General features: G+C 43.7%; 1 protein-coding gene across 1 annotated transcript in view; it reads right to left on the bottom strand.

The window, feature by feature from the left end:
- The window catches only part of FREM1 (FRAS1 related extracellular matrix 1), a 1,195,879-nt gene that overhangs the window by 793,837 nt on the left and 385,997 nt on the right, over positions 1 to 16,045 (bottom strand). The window contains exon 13 of the mRNA XM_069626057.1: positions 15,382 to 15,549. Within this exon, the coding sequence (XP_069482158.1) occupies positions 15,382 to 15,549 (168 nt within the window). The remainder of the gene's footprint in view (positions 1 to 15,381; positions 15,550 to 16,045) is intronic.

The following is a 16,045-nucleotide window of genomic DNA, read 5'->3' as shown; positions in this document are numbered from 1 at the left end:
ACAAGTGTTTCAAGGCGCGACGAGGCAAGGGAGGGGAAAAACAGTGGAAGGCAGAAAACGATCCTACTAGGCCAGGTGTCATTCAGATCGCGCAAGTGCGAGGGTAGGGAGGAAGGGAAGAGTGCCAGGGGGAAGGGAAAGGGGAAAGTGCAGTACATGGGAAAGAAGAATAAATACAATAAATAAAAACGGCTTGATGGTGGCAAGTGCAAGGTAAAAGCAGACATAAGTGCTGGTAGGGGGACTGTAGGGATACAGAACCAGTCCCTAAGTGCAGGGGGTTGCCAGGGATGCAGGGCAGGTGTGCAAAAGGCGGGACCTGGCCCAAGATCAGAAAGGGTGGCCAGGTAACCAGTACAGATTCGGCAGGGAATTTCAGCAGGGGAGATAGGCAGAGAAAGCAGAAGCAAAGCGGAAGGTTTTGAGGTGTTTCCGGAACCGGAGATGGTTCTCCTGAAGTTTCAGGCAGGCACGAAGGCTGTTCCAGAGGGAGGTCCCTGCCGAAGAGAGAGATCAACCACCAACTCGTTGCTTGGAGAAGTGGCTAACCCTGAGGGAGTTGGAGGCAGATGAGCGAAGAGCCCGAGAAAGAAGGTATTTAGGAAGAGAGAGTTGAAGGTAATGTGGCCCCAGGCCCCAGAAGGCCTTGTGGACTTGTTGGCACTTAAGGCACTGGTTCTTTGTGAATGAGGCTAATATCTAATTCCTGCTGTCTCCTTTTTTGTTCTAATTCTTCATCTAGTTCCCTTTGTTTCCTTGCCTCCCGTCTAATTCTCTCCTCCTCTTGTCTACGTTCTTCTCTTCTCACTCCTACTCTTCTTTCTTCCTCCTCTCTTTGTCTCTGTATGCTTTTGTCCCTTAATTTCTGTGCTCCTTCCTCCTCTCTCTTCCTTTCTCTTTTATCCCTATCCTATATTGCTCTCTGCCTATTGCACTTTCTTTGGTCTTCTGCCCGTTCCTCCTTTTTCTCTTGCTCTTCTTGATACATCTGTTCTCATGGCTGCCTACTCTTTCTTTTATGCTCGTCTTCTTTCAATCTCTTCTCCCACTCCCAATCTTTTCTATCCTATTGGTCCCTATCTTTTCTTTGCCTTACTTCCTCGATGCTCTTTCCATCTAGCTTGAGTAATATCTGTCCTCCCATCCATTCGTTCTGCACGAGTGTTACCTCATCAGCTTTATCCTTCTCCCCTTTCCATCTCTTAATCTCTATTTCTAATTCTGTCAATGCATTTGATCGCTCACTCTTCTCTTCTTTATCTTGTATGATCTTAAAGATCTCCTCTTTTCTCTGATTCGCCTCTGGACTATCATCACTGCTATAAGCGGGTGGTTCATATATCAGTATTTCATCTGCTGTGCCCTTCACCCATTCCGCACTATACCGTTTGAGCTTGGACATGTACTTTGGCAGTGTCTTGCATAAATGGATATGAGGAGTGTCTCCCAATGTGACAAGCCTCAATTGACTGTCAATACTTACCAGACTTCACAAAATACTTTTACCACTTTTCAATATTTTTAAAACAATAAATATGTGCGCGCCCCAACAATCGCCGCTCAGGCCTATACTTTTTTAAATTATCTCTGTCTATCTCTGGATTGGTACCAACCACTTCACTAGATAGTTATTATAGCTCTTTAACCTTGTCTCAACTCCTTCACAACTTTTATCTCTTTTCAACACCTTTGCTCAACACATAATACACACACAGACTAGTTGACTTTATACGTTTAATAAAAACCTTGTGATCACCATTTTTCTCCCCGCCTCTATTCAATTACACTGTCACAGGGTTTAAATTATCTCCTTATGCGAACCTGTTCGCATGTAGCCTATTGACTCCCACTGCAGTATGAGACGACTTCTTCTGAAGCTCCCTTGAGCCAGGCCTCTAGGCGTTATCTCTTCACACACTATTTCCCGTTACTTAAACTTATAACAACCCCGTTCCCTTAATTTGACATTCCCCTTAGTCTATTCACCATTCATCCATCAATTGACTCAAGGCCTTTGGTATCGTCTCCTCCTCCAACCGACCACTTTCGCCTTCAGTCTGCAGAGCGCCCATGGAAACCAGACAGGGATTTCATCAAAGAGGAACCCTGCCCACCGTCTTGGTTCTTCTTGCAAGATTTCTATTTGGCCGCTCTCGACAGGAAACCCTGCGATCTTCCGGCTACATGGCAGAGATTGCCTGATCGTCTGAAAATCTTAGGACAAACTAGTTTGGATCTTTTGGAACCATTCGACGCTGCTACCTCGTGAATATATGTTTCTTCGGGTAGCGTAGCATGCAGTGGATGGGGAACAGAGTAACTCTTACACTAAATAACAGAACCAACTCATGGAAGATTGCAAGTTTGTCTGTTTTATTATCAATTGTCTAAAACAGGGAGTTACAACAGACATCAACGGACGTCGCACAAGCATTCTCGAAGCATTTAATGAAAAGTCCCATTTATATAGTAAAAATTCATCATGCGTGATGTCATACTACGTGGCAAATAAGAAAAACTTACTGGGGGTTGTGATTCGCTCAAGGGGAACATCTAAGTATACTTTCTTTATGGGGTTGGGTTTCAATTGGACATCAACTATCAGGTGGAAATTCATGCCCACCCCTAGTGTAAGTCATCCTCAACAAGTAGTAGGTACATGGCGCATTATTGGCTTTCAAACTATAAGGCCCTTCATTATATGGCCCTCTACAATTGGTTGGGATGCTGAAACATTCGGCTAACTAGCAGCACGCAAGCTCATACCCCAGGTGTCAGGAGGTGGACTTGACTGCACCTCCGCACCCAATTAACTCATCGTCTCTCATCATCCATGCCTTATGACATGATTATTGTCTTTGAACTTTGTCTTGCAAAGTATCCTTGCCTCTGACAATATATGGGAGTGCAGGCACATGCTATCATAGTTCTGGAACTGCATACCCAACTCCATTTCCATCCTTGGCTCATGTGACAGGAGACAGCAATTCGGCCCATTTTGCATCATTTCATTGTCTTAAATGAATAAAACTTGGCACTCATGGTGTTCTTTCTTTGCACCTTAACAAGGGATGATTTAGCATCTCACATTCACTGCCTTCAAGAATAGATAACCAGTCTTGGCTGCTTTAGGCTTGACACCAGGCCAGACAGCACTCCCAGCGTTTTCCACAATCCCAGCTAATGCTTTGCTGCGACACAGCTTTCGATCCTTCTCTCCATCGGTTTGAACTTACTAAAGTTGTGACACTTATGTCCAGGTTCTATATAATGGTGACTCCGCCTCCAGTCTTTTCACTACGTATAGCCAGCTTCTATGATCACTTAGTCTACTTGCGTTACTGTATCTGTACAGTTATTAAACAACTTGCATCTTCTACAGTGCTCTTCACATGTGCAATCTTCTTTTCGTAAATGAAAGTTTAGTCTATTCTTTACTTTGTCATCAGTTTCCATAAGATCCATACATTCTCTTCTTCAGCCATTCTTCTCCGTGCATCACGTTAGTTTCTTTTGATGTCACCAGCTCCTTCTCTTGTTCTTTCATATTTTTTCAGGGACTTCCTCCACGAGATTGTCATCTCTTCAGGAATAAATCTGATAGGGTTTTCTCAGTGGGTACCTTCTTTCGCATACTCGCCCTGGAAGGGTCACAAATGCTGGTGTCATTAATGGCACAATTTCAGGCATCCAGCATATAGGTGTGCGGGAATAGGACTTCCTGCGGAGGCATTTTGGCTGCTCCTCTACAGTATATGGACAGTATATAATTTACCAGGTGCCAAACACATTTAAAATCTTGTGGTGGAAATGCAAACTCTGCATGACAAAATGGTGCACACATATCAGTTGCGTGAATAGCACACTAAAAGGGGAGGGGGACTGCCTTAAACAATTGAATTTCAAGTAGATAGCGTATAAAAGTTAACGATAGGTCACAGGTTACTATTTAGGGTTTAACATTAGATTAAGGTGCTGTAAACAGGCCTCAAAGCATGCCGCTTTAGTAGAAATGAACTCACACATTTTAATTTTCTTAGGAGCCACAGTGGCTGAAAGTACATTGCAAAAGTACACGTTCCCAGGATCGTACGAGAGGGAATGAACAACTTATACTTTCGAGGTCACGGAGCCGAGCTCACGGGTGCAGGGGAAAATCAGCGAACATAACATCCTTTCATAATTCGGTATATTAGTTAGGAAACTCGTCTGCTGGCAGTTTCAGGGCGTCCCATGGTGGTTTCAAATTGCCCCTTAGCACAACTCAGCCTGGGAATCAGTTCAAAGTGTTCTTAAAATGCAAAATTAAAACAGTAACTTGCCTTTAATTCAAGGTGCTGTCAGTTTCATGATCGGTAGTTTTTTCATGGGAAACAGATGAGGATAATCGGCTGCAGGTGAATAAAGATCTGCTGGTCATCCCAGATGTTTCAATACATTGGCTTCATGATGTGGGAATTGTGGGTTGGACTGTGACGCCACGGTCGTGGTCTAGGGTGGTGTAGTAAGATTTGTGGGACTCAATCATTGCAGGCTAATGTATGTCCCGATAAAGGGGAATGACGGGTTTGCTCCAATGATCTTCGTTCAAAGGATGGATCAAATGTGTCAATATGTTTTGATTTTAATTAGTTAAGATGATTATAAAAACATTTCATTTAGGGTCATTTCTTTGACAGCGCTTTTCATGCAGTTCTGTTCTGCGTTATGTGTTTTTTTTCTTTCCGAGCTGCACCTGGGGCCCTGAATAAATTGTGTTACTTCTTGCCCAGTGTACACCCCTTTTTGTATTGCTTTTGTAAATGTATTGGTGAGTTTCTAAAGCAACCTGCATTACAATCTTATGCAAGAGGCGAATTCATTTAACCAAAAATAGATGCTACTGGCTGGTTAGCTGAGCTTGTCATCAGCATTGGTCAGGCTAGCACTTGATGGAAATCTTGCTGAAACTGAGAGGTTAGGACAATTTCTCAGGTACCTGTGTTCCAGGGATGAGGGTATACTGACTGAAATACAACCAGGCAATATGAGCTTTCCCTTTCTCTTCTATTCGTAGATATGGCTAAGCAGTCACAGGTAACTCTTAGGACAGCAATCTTAGGACAGGTTGAGATATAGAGCTTGGTTCAGATGTGAACCTTCTACCTTGCATCTGATGCACAATGTCTAAAATGGAAGCACATTTGCTTAAAGGCATCTCAGGGATGCTCCAGAGATTTCTATATATGCTCCCGTTTTCGACATTGTAAATCAGGTATAAGGCGGCAGCTGTAAATCTGAGATGTTCATGGGCATTACCTGATTTGCTCCAGTGAAAATCTTGTGTAAATCAGATTCATACTGTAAGAAACATTTAACATCCAGTAAGAGATTGTACCCACAAAGATGCTAAGAATATGAGATGTCATCTCACAGCATGCGCAGGTAAGCACTTGTGCAAAGATAGGGATGTAAACTTTCATAAGGAACAGCCGTTTCGTTTTCTGAGGGCTTCATCCTATGAGTTAGGCTCACCATGAACACCCAGTGTCCAAGCTCAAGATACCAATTCCAGTGATTAGTCTCTTGGTGTTATCTTCATATCACAATGTGCTCAACCGGAGCTTGGTCTCTAATCGGACTGCATGGGAGAGATACAGCCCTGATGCTGTAGTACCCCAAAAATTAAACAAAGTTCCACTGTTCGAGTCTGCCAAACTTTGCGAGTTTCAAAAGTCAAAGTTCATCAGTGCAAGTGCTGGTCTCCGCTTCTTCAGCTTTGGTTCCCTCTGTGACAGTAAAATGCTGCACATTGACAGGGGGCACATGGGAGTTGGTATTGAACCAGAGGACAGGTGAACTGTTGTGGATCAAGTGCAATGCTTCCATGCCCTTACCCAGTTGATAGAGTTGGTAAAGTTTGCTTCTGGTCCAGGACAGAAACAGTCTTAGTCTAGTGGTCATAGTTGCAGTAAATACTACTTGGAATCCTAACAAAAGTGCCAGTGTTCTTTGTACTTCTGTGGTTCTGTAATGATGTAATGATAGTTGTTATTAGGGTTTTTCAAAATCACCACCTGTGGTAGGACTTGGAAAAGCCAACCTAGGATTAGCAAGGTTATTCACAACCCCAGTTGAGCGAAGCCATTTTCTTAAGTAACGTTGAGCATGCAGTAAACCTGAAAAAAGGATGAAGAGGGCACTATTGTGTAATAAAGATTAGACTTAGCAAACTTGATAAGTAAAAGGCCCACATAGATACGTTATTAAAACAACAACCATTTATTACAGGATGTAAGGCAGGATTGTATGTAGTAACCCTGTAGGAGACTACACCAGCCTTGTCCTCTTGGCAAAAGGGAACCCAACCTTTGGTATAGGCCTGTACTACACAAGTTGGTAGAGTAACTGAGCAGCAAGACGTATCTCAAGAGCGGTCAATGTGAGCTGTTGAGGTGTAACAGAGATTCACAGTGACAAGTATTCAAATACACTTATACCCAAGGTTTCTTATTAAAATAATTATTTATCATTTAACAGTCAGTTTTTAAATGAGCCTTCTTTAGAAAGGGCAATACGCAACAATAAAATACGCTTCGAAAATACGCTCCTTCAGTTTCAGTTAAGTAAGAAGATACCCTTTTGGGATGTCACACACACACTTCCTACACCCTGAGGTGACTTCAATTGCTAGGACACTGTGGACATTGATATATCAGTTTTACACTTAAAGCAATAATGGAGTTATAGAAAAAGGAAATAGTTAGGGAAGGAAACAAAGGTTAACAAGTTCTCTGAACAGGTAAGTACTTTACAATCCCCCAATGAAGTATTGGTTAACCCTTTCCCAGCTATACAAGTAATTTATCTATGACTTTTTGTGGGACAGATACACACAAGGTCAAAGGGTAAGAAGAGTCTACAGGGAGCAAGGGCAGCCAATGTCAATTGAACAAAGTCTAGGGGAGTTTAGGGGAGCTGAGGCACTTCTTGAAGATAGCACAAAAGTCTTGCACAATGTTATGGAGTTTGTAGAAATGAATCACTGTTGGGCCACAAGCTGGGAGGCTTGTGAAAAGCAAAGATGCAAGCAACTCTATAAGGGGCATCAAATGCAAGTCTTTGGGTCTCACCCTAAGTTACCAGGGGAATCCAGACGTGCACCCCTTGCTCACTGTTAGAGAGGCACAGCTCCACCTCACTGATGAGGCCCAACTGGGCCGAAACACGTGTCTGGGGTTGCTGTTGGTAGTCTTGTTCAGAGAAGTGTTGCCTAGCACTTCGGTGCTGGACTGCCCTTGGGCAGGACAAAGACTGATATGCAGGGACGTTTCTCCTCTGTGAAAGGGACAGTGAGCAAAGACTTGGTTGAGACTCTCCCAGGGGGCATCCACACAAGAACAGGTCAACGGGCTGTGTTTGTGCTGGTAGAGAGACTCCCAGACTTCCCTTTATTTTGCATATTAAGTAACTTTGGGTCTCATCCTAAGTTACCAGGGGAGTCCAGAAGGGGGCCCCTTACTCACTGTTCTTAGAGAGGCACAGCTCCACCTCAATGATGAGGCCCGACTAGGCCGAAACACGTGTCTGTGGTTGCTGTTGGTGCTCTTGTTCAGAGAAGAGTTGCCTAGCATTTCGGTGCTGGACTGCCCCTGGGCAGGACAAAGACTGATATGCAGAGATATTTCTCCTCTGTGAAAGGGACAGTGAGCTAATGACTTGGTTGAGACTCTCCCAGGGGTCCTCCACCCAAGAACAGGCCAATGGGCTGTGTTTGTGCTGGTAGAGAGACTCTCAGACCCCCTTTGTTTTCCATAATTAAAACTTTACTCTCGAAATTGAATTGCTGAAACTGGTCTGTGTGCTTATGATATGATTGGTTATTTATAATGCGTTTAGTACCCAGAGGTTTCTAAGCGCGGACCCAGGGATCGAACCTGTGTTGCTCCGTGTCTTCTTGCTTCCAAGGTGAGCACCTTGCCCCTGAGCTATCCTCCCAAGTCCCGAATCTTATTGCCCTCAAAGACTTCAAGAAATAAACTTCTGTTTGGCGTTACAGTTTTGGTGAATGAGTGACATGCAGAAAGTCTCCATGTCCTCAGGATTAGCGCCTTGTCTCGACACCGTCCTTGCTAGATGAAACGAAGTGTCTCGATTCTGCCCATGCTGAGAGCTTAAACTAGTACGCAGGCTGTTTCTTCTGGAGATTTTCCATAAACCTTTGCCGCAAAGCAGAACTATGCCAAACTCTTCACAAACAAATGCACTTCAGCAAAAAAGTAAAATACCAATAACATATGAGTCTTTTTCTCACAAAATGAATCCTATCCGTTTCAGAAGAGCTTTGCCCGACTGTAAGATCTCAAATGTCCCATAGAGAGTTCCCAATTCAGTCTTATCTCCAGACCTGCTTCTATTCGAAAATCAAAAACCCTGATGTTGGGGAGAATTTTCATTTCTGTGCCAAGTCCCTTTAACTTTATAGAATCCCAGCTCTTTTGCTGGGCTCAGGGCTTTTTGATTTTTACTCCTGAGTGAGTGAGACTTTTTTCTCACTCACTCATTTGTTTTCCTGACTAAGATTTTCTGTTTTCTTTACTGTTTTATGGAGTCTGGTAAACGTCATAGGCAACTGCTTTTGCATTGTGACGCACATTTCCTTTTGTGCAGTACCACTGAGAAGTCTTTTGGACTTCTCTTAATGTTTAATTACATTTTCTTGGGTGAACTATTGTTCCCAACAATAGTAAGATGACCCCTGTCTTACTTAACTTTACTTTATGGGTCCAGCACACACCACCCCATGTGGAGTGCTGGGGGGTTACATAGTAACTCCTTTAACCCATTCCTCATGTAACATTTTGTTACACTAACTCACTTGAATGACTGATGGCAGTGGTTTCTTTTTTACTTCCTAGTTACATGTATCTGCAGGCTGATACCTCAGCTACAGTGCTGCACCCAAGAGTGACCATTTTCTCAAAATGGCCCCTGTCTTCTTTTTTCACAATTTCTTGTTAGATAGTTTCTTCTGGGCTTTTACTCTGTTGTTTGCATCAGGCTTGAGTCCTTAGCGTGTTTTGCCTTTGGCGGGCTTCAGCCCTGAAACCTGCCCAGGCTCCAGTGTGTCTGTAAAGGCAGGAAGTGAGGGAGGGTCCTGAAACGTTCCTGTCCTTTGTCTCTAGGTGTGCCTATGTGAAATCAGTTCCAATTGGCCGGCTGGCTGTCCTGGAAGACAGCCACCCTGCTGTGTGATTGACAGCCTAGGGTTGTGAAAGAATGGGAACTTGCATAAAAAGCAAGGTTTTTGGGACTAAGAGCAGAGTCAATCATTGGAGGACAACATCCGAAGCAGAAGACGAGAGAAGACGCCAGCTGCACAAGCCTGGACCACGAAGTGCCTGGTGAAGCCCTGCAACTGTGCTGACCCCATTTTCGAATCAAAAGGGAAGGCCCGTATGGGATGACTTCCTCCCTTAGGCTGGTGGAACCAACTAGCCTCGAGAAACACGCTATTTTGGTGCAACCCCCAACTTGCTGAAACTTTCCAAGGCTGCAGAATCCCAATACCTGGGGTACCTTGACCACCTGTGAGTGTACTGTCTTCTGAAGTGTGAATCTGGCCAAATCTTCATGGGCATCCAGAGGATCCTACAGAAGCAGGACATCCACGCCCATAGTCCTCTCACCAGAATCCAGGACCGAGGGATCAGAGCTGTTTGTTCTTCTTTGGAGAAAAAGGTGCCAAAACCACAAAGAGCCACTGAATGAAATCCATTGCTGCTGAGTCCCTCTCTCAAGTCCTCTGGCAGGAGCCCACTAGACATCTTCCCTTTCGTCACCACGAACAAGAACCAGGATGAAGGGTCTGCTGGATTGCATCCAGAAGGCATCCAGCTGGAACAACATCTTCAGTTCAAAGGTACTCTGGGGCTTGGGGTATATTATCCTTTTGCCATTTGGGGCGCTTCCTCCCTTTCGGAGTGCTATGTAACCCTACTCTGAGTTGACATAAACTCACTTGCACTGGCCTTTCAGCTTGTGCTTCTTGAAGGTGACTCCTCTTGAGTTCCTATGATTTCTTTTTGAACACCAAATATTTAAGAACATTTTTCCATGAAGAAGAGCATCAGAACTTTGACTTTGCCCATTGACTTCGGCTGTCCTGGCTCCCTAAAGGCCTCCTTCTCAATCTATTGGCTTTGGCAGTGCTTGTTCCCTTACAGGTTTTCATTGTCGAACACTTTAATGCTAGGATAAAAAACTGCCTGCAACCCTTTGGGAGACTGTTTTTTTTTGTAGAATATCAGTCTGTTCTGATCTAACCCTAACCTTTCCCTCCTTAATAACTCAATACTGCAAAAGTGATACAAAATGAGTGTTGTACTGACCTCAACTGACGTCACCTCTGGGTGCTAGAACATGTGTAAGATATGAATGAATTACTCACTTGCTTTATTGTTCACTTTTTACATTGAATCCTAACTTGGGATAAATGTTACAGCTAATTACTGCTTTTTAAAGAATGCTTTAAATATCTTTGTGTATAAATAAATAATGAATCATATAACTTTAAAAGTGTGTGTTTACTTGTATACCTGTATTTACTGATTTCATTGTACATCTCTAGAGCTCACATTACCCCTCTTGAGAGAAGCCTGGCTGCTCAGTCGCACTACCAGCTTGTGTAGTACAGGCCTATATTAAATGGTGGGTTACCTAATACCAAGAGATAAGTCTTGTGTAGTCCCACACCAGTTGGACTGCACTCATTCTTACCTAACACCTGACATTTCTGTGGCCAGTGGTGTGCGCACACCTCGCAGGACTTATAAGTACTATAAACTCTGCCCTCACCACACCCTAGGTAATACAACCCCCTCAGTCCCCCCCCCCACCCCCACACACACACTCATGTCAAATTAACATTTGGCAGCCATTGCAACTTAATAACAGTATCTCAATTTCCATCAGGGTAAACTTTAACTTTCCTCCTTTGTTCACAATTAAAACCAACAGCACTGAAGTGTTCTGTTTATTTATTAGAGCATCTACTCAGTGCAAAAACAGGGCCAATGCATTTTTCACTAAAAATCTGTTGATAAGGCACAGGAAGATAACATTATTTGCACAGGATACCACACTTTAGCTAATTGGTGAAGCTGGAATTTGAGACCAATCTGCAACTTAACCACATTGAATATTTTCTCAGGAGAAGTGGGTCGGAGAAAGTAATGTTTGACTTTTAAGAATAATTTGTATTACAAAAATAACCTTAGGATAAATCGAAAATAAAACTGCATGACAAATATATAAATCTTCATATAAATATGTTAAGGAAAAACAGCATAGTTGTAGTACCCTCACTCTCTTGCCCCCTTGAATGGATGACTATAATAATAATAAATAATAATTTGGCATTTATATAGCGCTACGAACCCTTAGGTATCTGAGCGCTGCTTATTATTACCCACGGTGTGGTGCTCATTTATCAACCTCGGAAGGATGAAACGCTGAGTTTGGCGCTGCCGGGATTCGAACCTGCGTTCGCAGGCTCTGCACTGATGTCAAAGCGAGCGCTCTACTTATATGTTTCAGAATGCAAAGAAATGTAAGATTAAAAAATGACCTTTACGGTTTTCAAATGTGCACTCAACACTTCATACCCCCATAACAATGGATACAATGATACATTTGCCTGCTTATTTGTTAACTCTGGCATCCTTATAATGTATGTCTAAAGTGAAGAAAAAGTAAAATTCTGTATAAATGCAAAACCTCCTTTGTGTGTGTCAAAAAAAGAACATGTAACAGAAACTAGAGACAGTTTAAATGTTTTTGTCTCAAAATAAAGGCCACTCTTAGTTATGCCAAGTCAGTTTCAAGAGCACTGCTGGTCATATTTTCTAGGGTTGGGTTCCCTAAAAGTTGTGTCTAACAGAGGCAACAACTTCATGTCCAAGTATATACAGACCATGTGGAAGGAACGTGGAGTGTCATATACATGTTCACCTGAATATCATCCACAGGCCAGTGGCCTGGTTGAGAGGTTCAACAGGACTCTCAAAGCATGATTGGAAATCTTGAGCCCCAGAGGAGAAAGTGGGATCTCCTTATGCCATGCTTACCCTTTGCGTACAGAGAGGTACCTCAACCAGCAAGGGGTTGGCTTTATCAGGGGACCCTTATTGAGGGATGGGAGTTGTCTGCTCCTCCTGCCACTACCAAAGTAGTGCACTATGTGTTAGGCTTGGGAAGGAAGATAGCATTACTGATTGCACAGGCCAATGACAAGTTGAAGTCTAGACAAGCACTGGTGAAAACATTGGTATGACCAGAAAGCTTCACTTGTTTATTTTTCCCTAGGCCAGGAAATCCTGATTATGAATCCTATAAGGTAAAGATCTTTACAGGACAAATGGTCTAATCCTTATCACATTGTTGAAGAAGTTGATGAGGTTTAACTCTTTGGTGGACCTTGGAAAACCTGGGCAGGCTCTCAAAATGTTCCATGTGAATAGGTTGAAGGTGTTCATCCCTAGGCTGAAACAGGAGCCCTGCTTCTGGCTTCACAAAGTCAAGAGGAGGACTCTCTGAACCTCTCCCTGACCTGTTCCAGGGCAGGCCATCTGATGTATTCATTGATGATGTCAAATTGCACCCTCAAATAACTCCACAACAGCAAGGTGAGGTGAAAACTTTGCTTATGCAGTTATTCCCCTTGTTTCCACTCACTTCGGGCTTGGCACCTTGGTACAAGCATGGCATTGGCAATGGAGACAGTGTTCCTACCAATAGTAGGAGTTATATTTCAGACAGGGTGAGCTCCCACATTAAGTCTGAGGCCAACAAAATGTTGGATCTAGAGGCGATAGAGCCCTCCAGTCCTGTGGTTCCGGTACCTAAGGCAGGAACTTCTGACTTAAGATCCTGTGTGGGTTGCAGACCTCTAAATGCTTTCCCCCAAGATGGATGCATATCTCCTTTCATAAACTGATGAGTTGGACTAGAGCCCCCTGTCTCTAGTCTGGGGCAGTGAATGTCAGGAAGGAGTTTCTTATTGCTATCTTGCACCCATAGTTTCCTATGCAACCCCATTCTTGTTGCTCTCTTTTTGATCCTGTCCTGAACTTTTTGAAAGGCAGTAAAACCTTCAGTTTCACTTCCCTTGCATTTTGCTCACATGTTATGGGGAAACTGATCAGTCCTGCACATTACCAGTACTGGTACTTTTGGAATCTTTTATTTTTACCATCGCACACAGCATCTTACAATGCATTTCAGTCCTTGGACTGGTGCGATCAACTAGTCTCAATACCTTCTCGAGGATCCAGCCCTTCAGAGAAGTGTCCCTGGACTACCTGGGGGACTGACAAGCTCTCTCGTGGTCTACCTCGTGTGAAGTGTCACAGTCCTGTGATCGAGTATGGAATTTTGGTGGTCGTCAGCTTGTTCCACAAGTCGACTTCTCCCAGAATTCAGTTTCCCACCTTTAAGGGAATCTGTCCTGTAACATCTGTTGGGACAATGATTGGAAGGGCGCCTATCGTCACCTGCAATGCAAATAGTGATCGTTGCTGGAACTCACCTACCTCCATCCAGTGAAGTGGCCAAAGGAAGCCTGCATGGTTGGATTCTGCATTCCTAGGTGACAGGGGTTGCAGGTTACATCTTGCATTGCCAGCCGACTGGAAGAATCCTCTAAGCCGCAACTCCTGGGCACCTCTCACTGGAACAAACAGCAGATGATCGACCCCCACCCTCCCCAGCAACCCCCAGATGATTCACAACAATATCTGGGAAATTAGAGTCAGGGGGGTAAGTAAGCAGCAGTGTGCCTATCCCCCATGCCCTTTATCGGAAAACATTGGGAACAAGCCCATTTGCCTCCAATCTCCATTCCACTCAACTATGGCCATCAGACTTGGGTCGGGAATCCTGCCCCTGGGTTAGCCTTGCGTCTGAAAGAAAGGAGAACGCTTACCTTTCCTTTGGTACATTTTATAGAACTTTATAGACCTTTAAAGTAGTTTGAAACTAACCATCACCACAAGCCCATTTCATCCTTTTTTTAAAGAGAACACTTACTGGTGGGAAACAAGATGAGTCTTTTGTTGAGGGAGGTGGAACACAGGCTCTCTGGAAAGGATCTTTGATTGTGAGGTTGGGGAGGTAAAACACCAGGCAGCATTCTTGTGTTGAGGTGGGAGGCCGAAGACCAGGTAGTGGTGTTACATTGTGGTTGTGGCACGACAGACTGCCAGGTTGAGGTCTTTTCTAGTTGCAAGGCTGGATGACAGGTAGGGCTCTTGTGTTGTCAGGGTGTGGGGAGGTAGGAAATCAGGCGGTGGGTTCTAATGGGGAGTATTGTACTGGATGTGTGTTCATAGCTTATGCTGCCACACAGTTTTCTGCTCCAATATTTACACAAGCATACATTTTCTGCTTTGGTTACTGTTTGGCTTAGAGGGCAAAGCCAGATAATTGTCATGACTCTCATAAGTTTCTAATCATTAATTTCCTTGACCCCCCACCCACTTGTATTCTCAGGTTGGGCTAATTAATGGGGCTTGCCCTTCCCTTGTAAAGGGTGTTGGGGCAAGGGTGGGGCCACAGGCCACAATCAAAGGATTGCACACATCCAAGATTTCGTTGAGGGTGTTCACCCTATAACTGGTGGGAGCACAATCACTTTTCATTGGCTTTTCCTTTAGTGTGGATTCTGGATTAGGAACCAGACACTATTCCTAAAACTGGCCAAATCTGTTTCTAGCAACTGCAGCCCTCACATCTTCCAATGTAGGCAATAGCCATGACCATCTGTGGTCAGGTACCTTTCAAACTCACTAACTCCTAATCTGGCTGTTGTGCACAGTACTGGATTTACACAGGGGTTCCCAGTAGTTAGACCCTGCCCCTAGTGTACAGCACTCTGTACTCTATTAGAATCGCAAGAAACACAAAGGTCATCACCACAACGAAGCCAACATAGCCAGCCATGCAATCAAACTCCCACGGGGATAACAGGGTACCTGGCAATGCCAGATGCAGAGGGACTTGTGGTCTCTTGGAGGGCACAACAGTTTTCATGTCCCTGATGAGGACTCTTCCGGGAAATAAGTTGTGTAAGTAGGCAGGGCGATTCCAAAAACACTTACACCTCACTCTTCGGTGAAGGAATGGTACTTTCTGTCTCACACATGGTCATGCAAGTGTGAAAGACTAGTCCCGTTTGCACTGGCGAGTAGTATTTAATCACGCTCATGCTGTTTCATTATTTTGGCAATTACAATATTTCCTGTAAATTCCACTTTTTACCCCGGTGGGCCTTGACTAGAATGGGCCAATGGTCGTACATTGACATGCTGTTTATTAATGTCTGTTTTACGTCAGTGTACATACCTCTGGTGCTTGGTTATCCACAGGAAGGAGGGTTATATTGAAACAGATGCCATACAAAGTGCCCCCGTGCTGGTTGCTGACAGAAAAAATGAACTTAATATTCTGGCGCTCAGGGCCTATATCTCGCATCGGGGGCATGTAGGCGACTTTCATGTAGTTCACTGCATGCTGCAAGAAAGAAGAGCAATGAAAAGGCGTAAACTCAGAATGATTTGGCAAAGAGGTTTACATTTTGGCCAGTAAATCAGATTTGGAATTCCCTTAAAAAGACAGCCGAGTCTAACAATTTGAGAGAGAGTGAGAGACTATCACTGCACTTACAATACTTTTTTTTTTATATATAAGCCAAGAAGATAGAAACGTGTAATAAATACTCGGAGATGATGTTGTCTTAAACCATTCTCCCCAAATCCGAAAATATCCATTTGTATTGAGATATGACACGGAGGGTATACACGTACATATTCAGAAATGCATGTATAAGGTATATGTCAGCCTGACATAGACAATTAATCCAATTCTTTAATGTGTTTGTCATTTATATTTTGGAAAGGGGACCTCCAAAACCTAAACAACTTATTTAGCTGTTGCCTAGCATCAGAAATTCACACCTCAGTACACAAATACTCAGATCGTTCACCCACTGTGCAAAGGGTGGGTGGGT

The sequence above is a fragment of the Ambystoma mexicanum genome, chromosome 6p (genome assembly GCF_040938575.1).
Source record: "Ambystoma mexicanum isolate Mex_15411 chromosome 6p, UKY_AmexF1_1, whole genome shotgun sequence".
NCBI classification, from domain to species: Eukaryota; Metazoa; Chordata; class Amphibia; order Caudata; family Ambystomatidae; genus Ambystoma; species Ambystoma mexicanum.
This window is presented reverse-complemented; position numbering and strand designations above follow the sequence as displayed.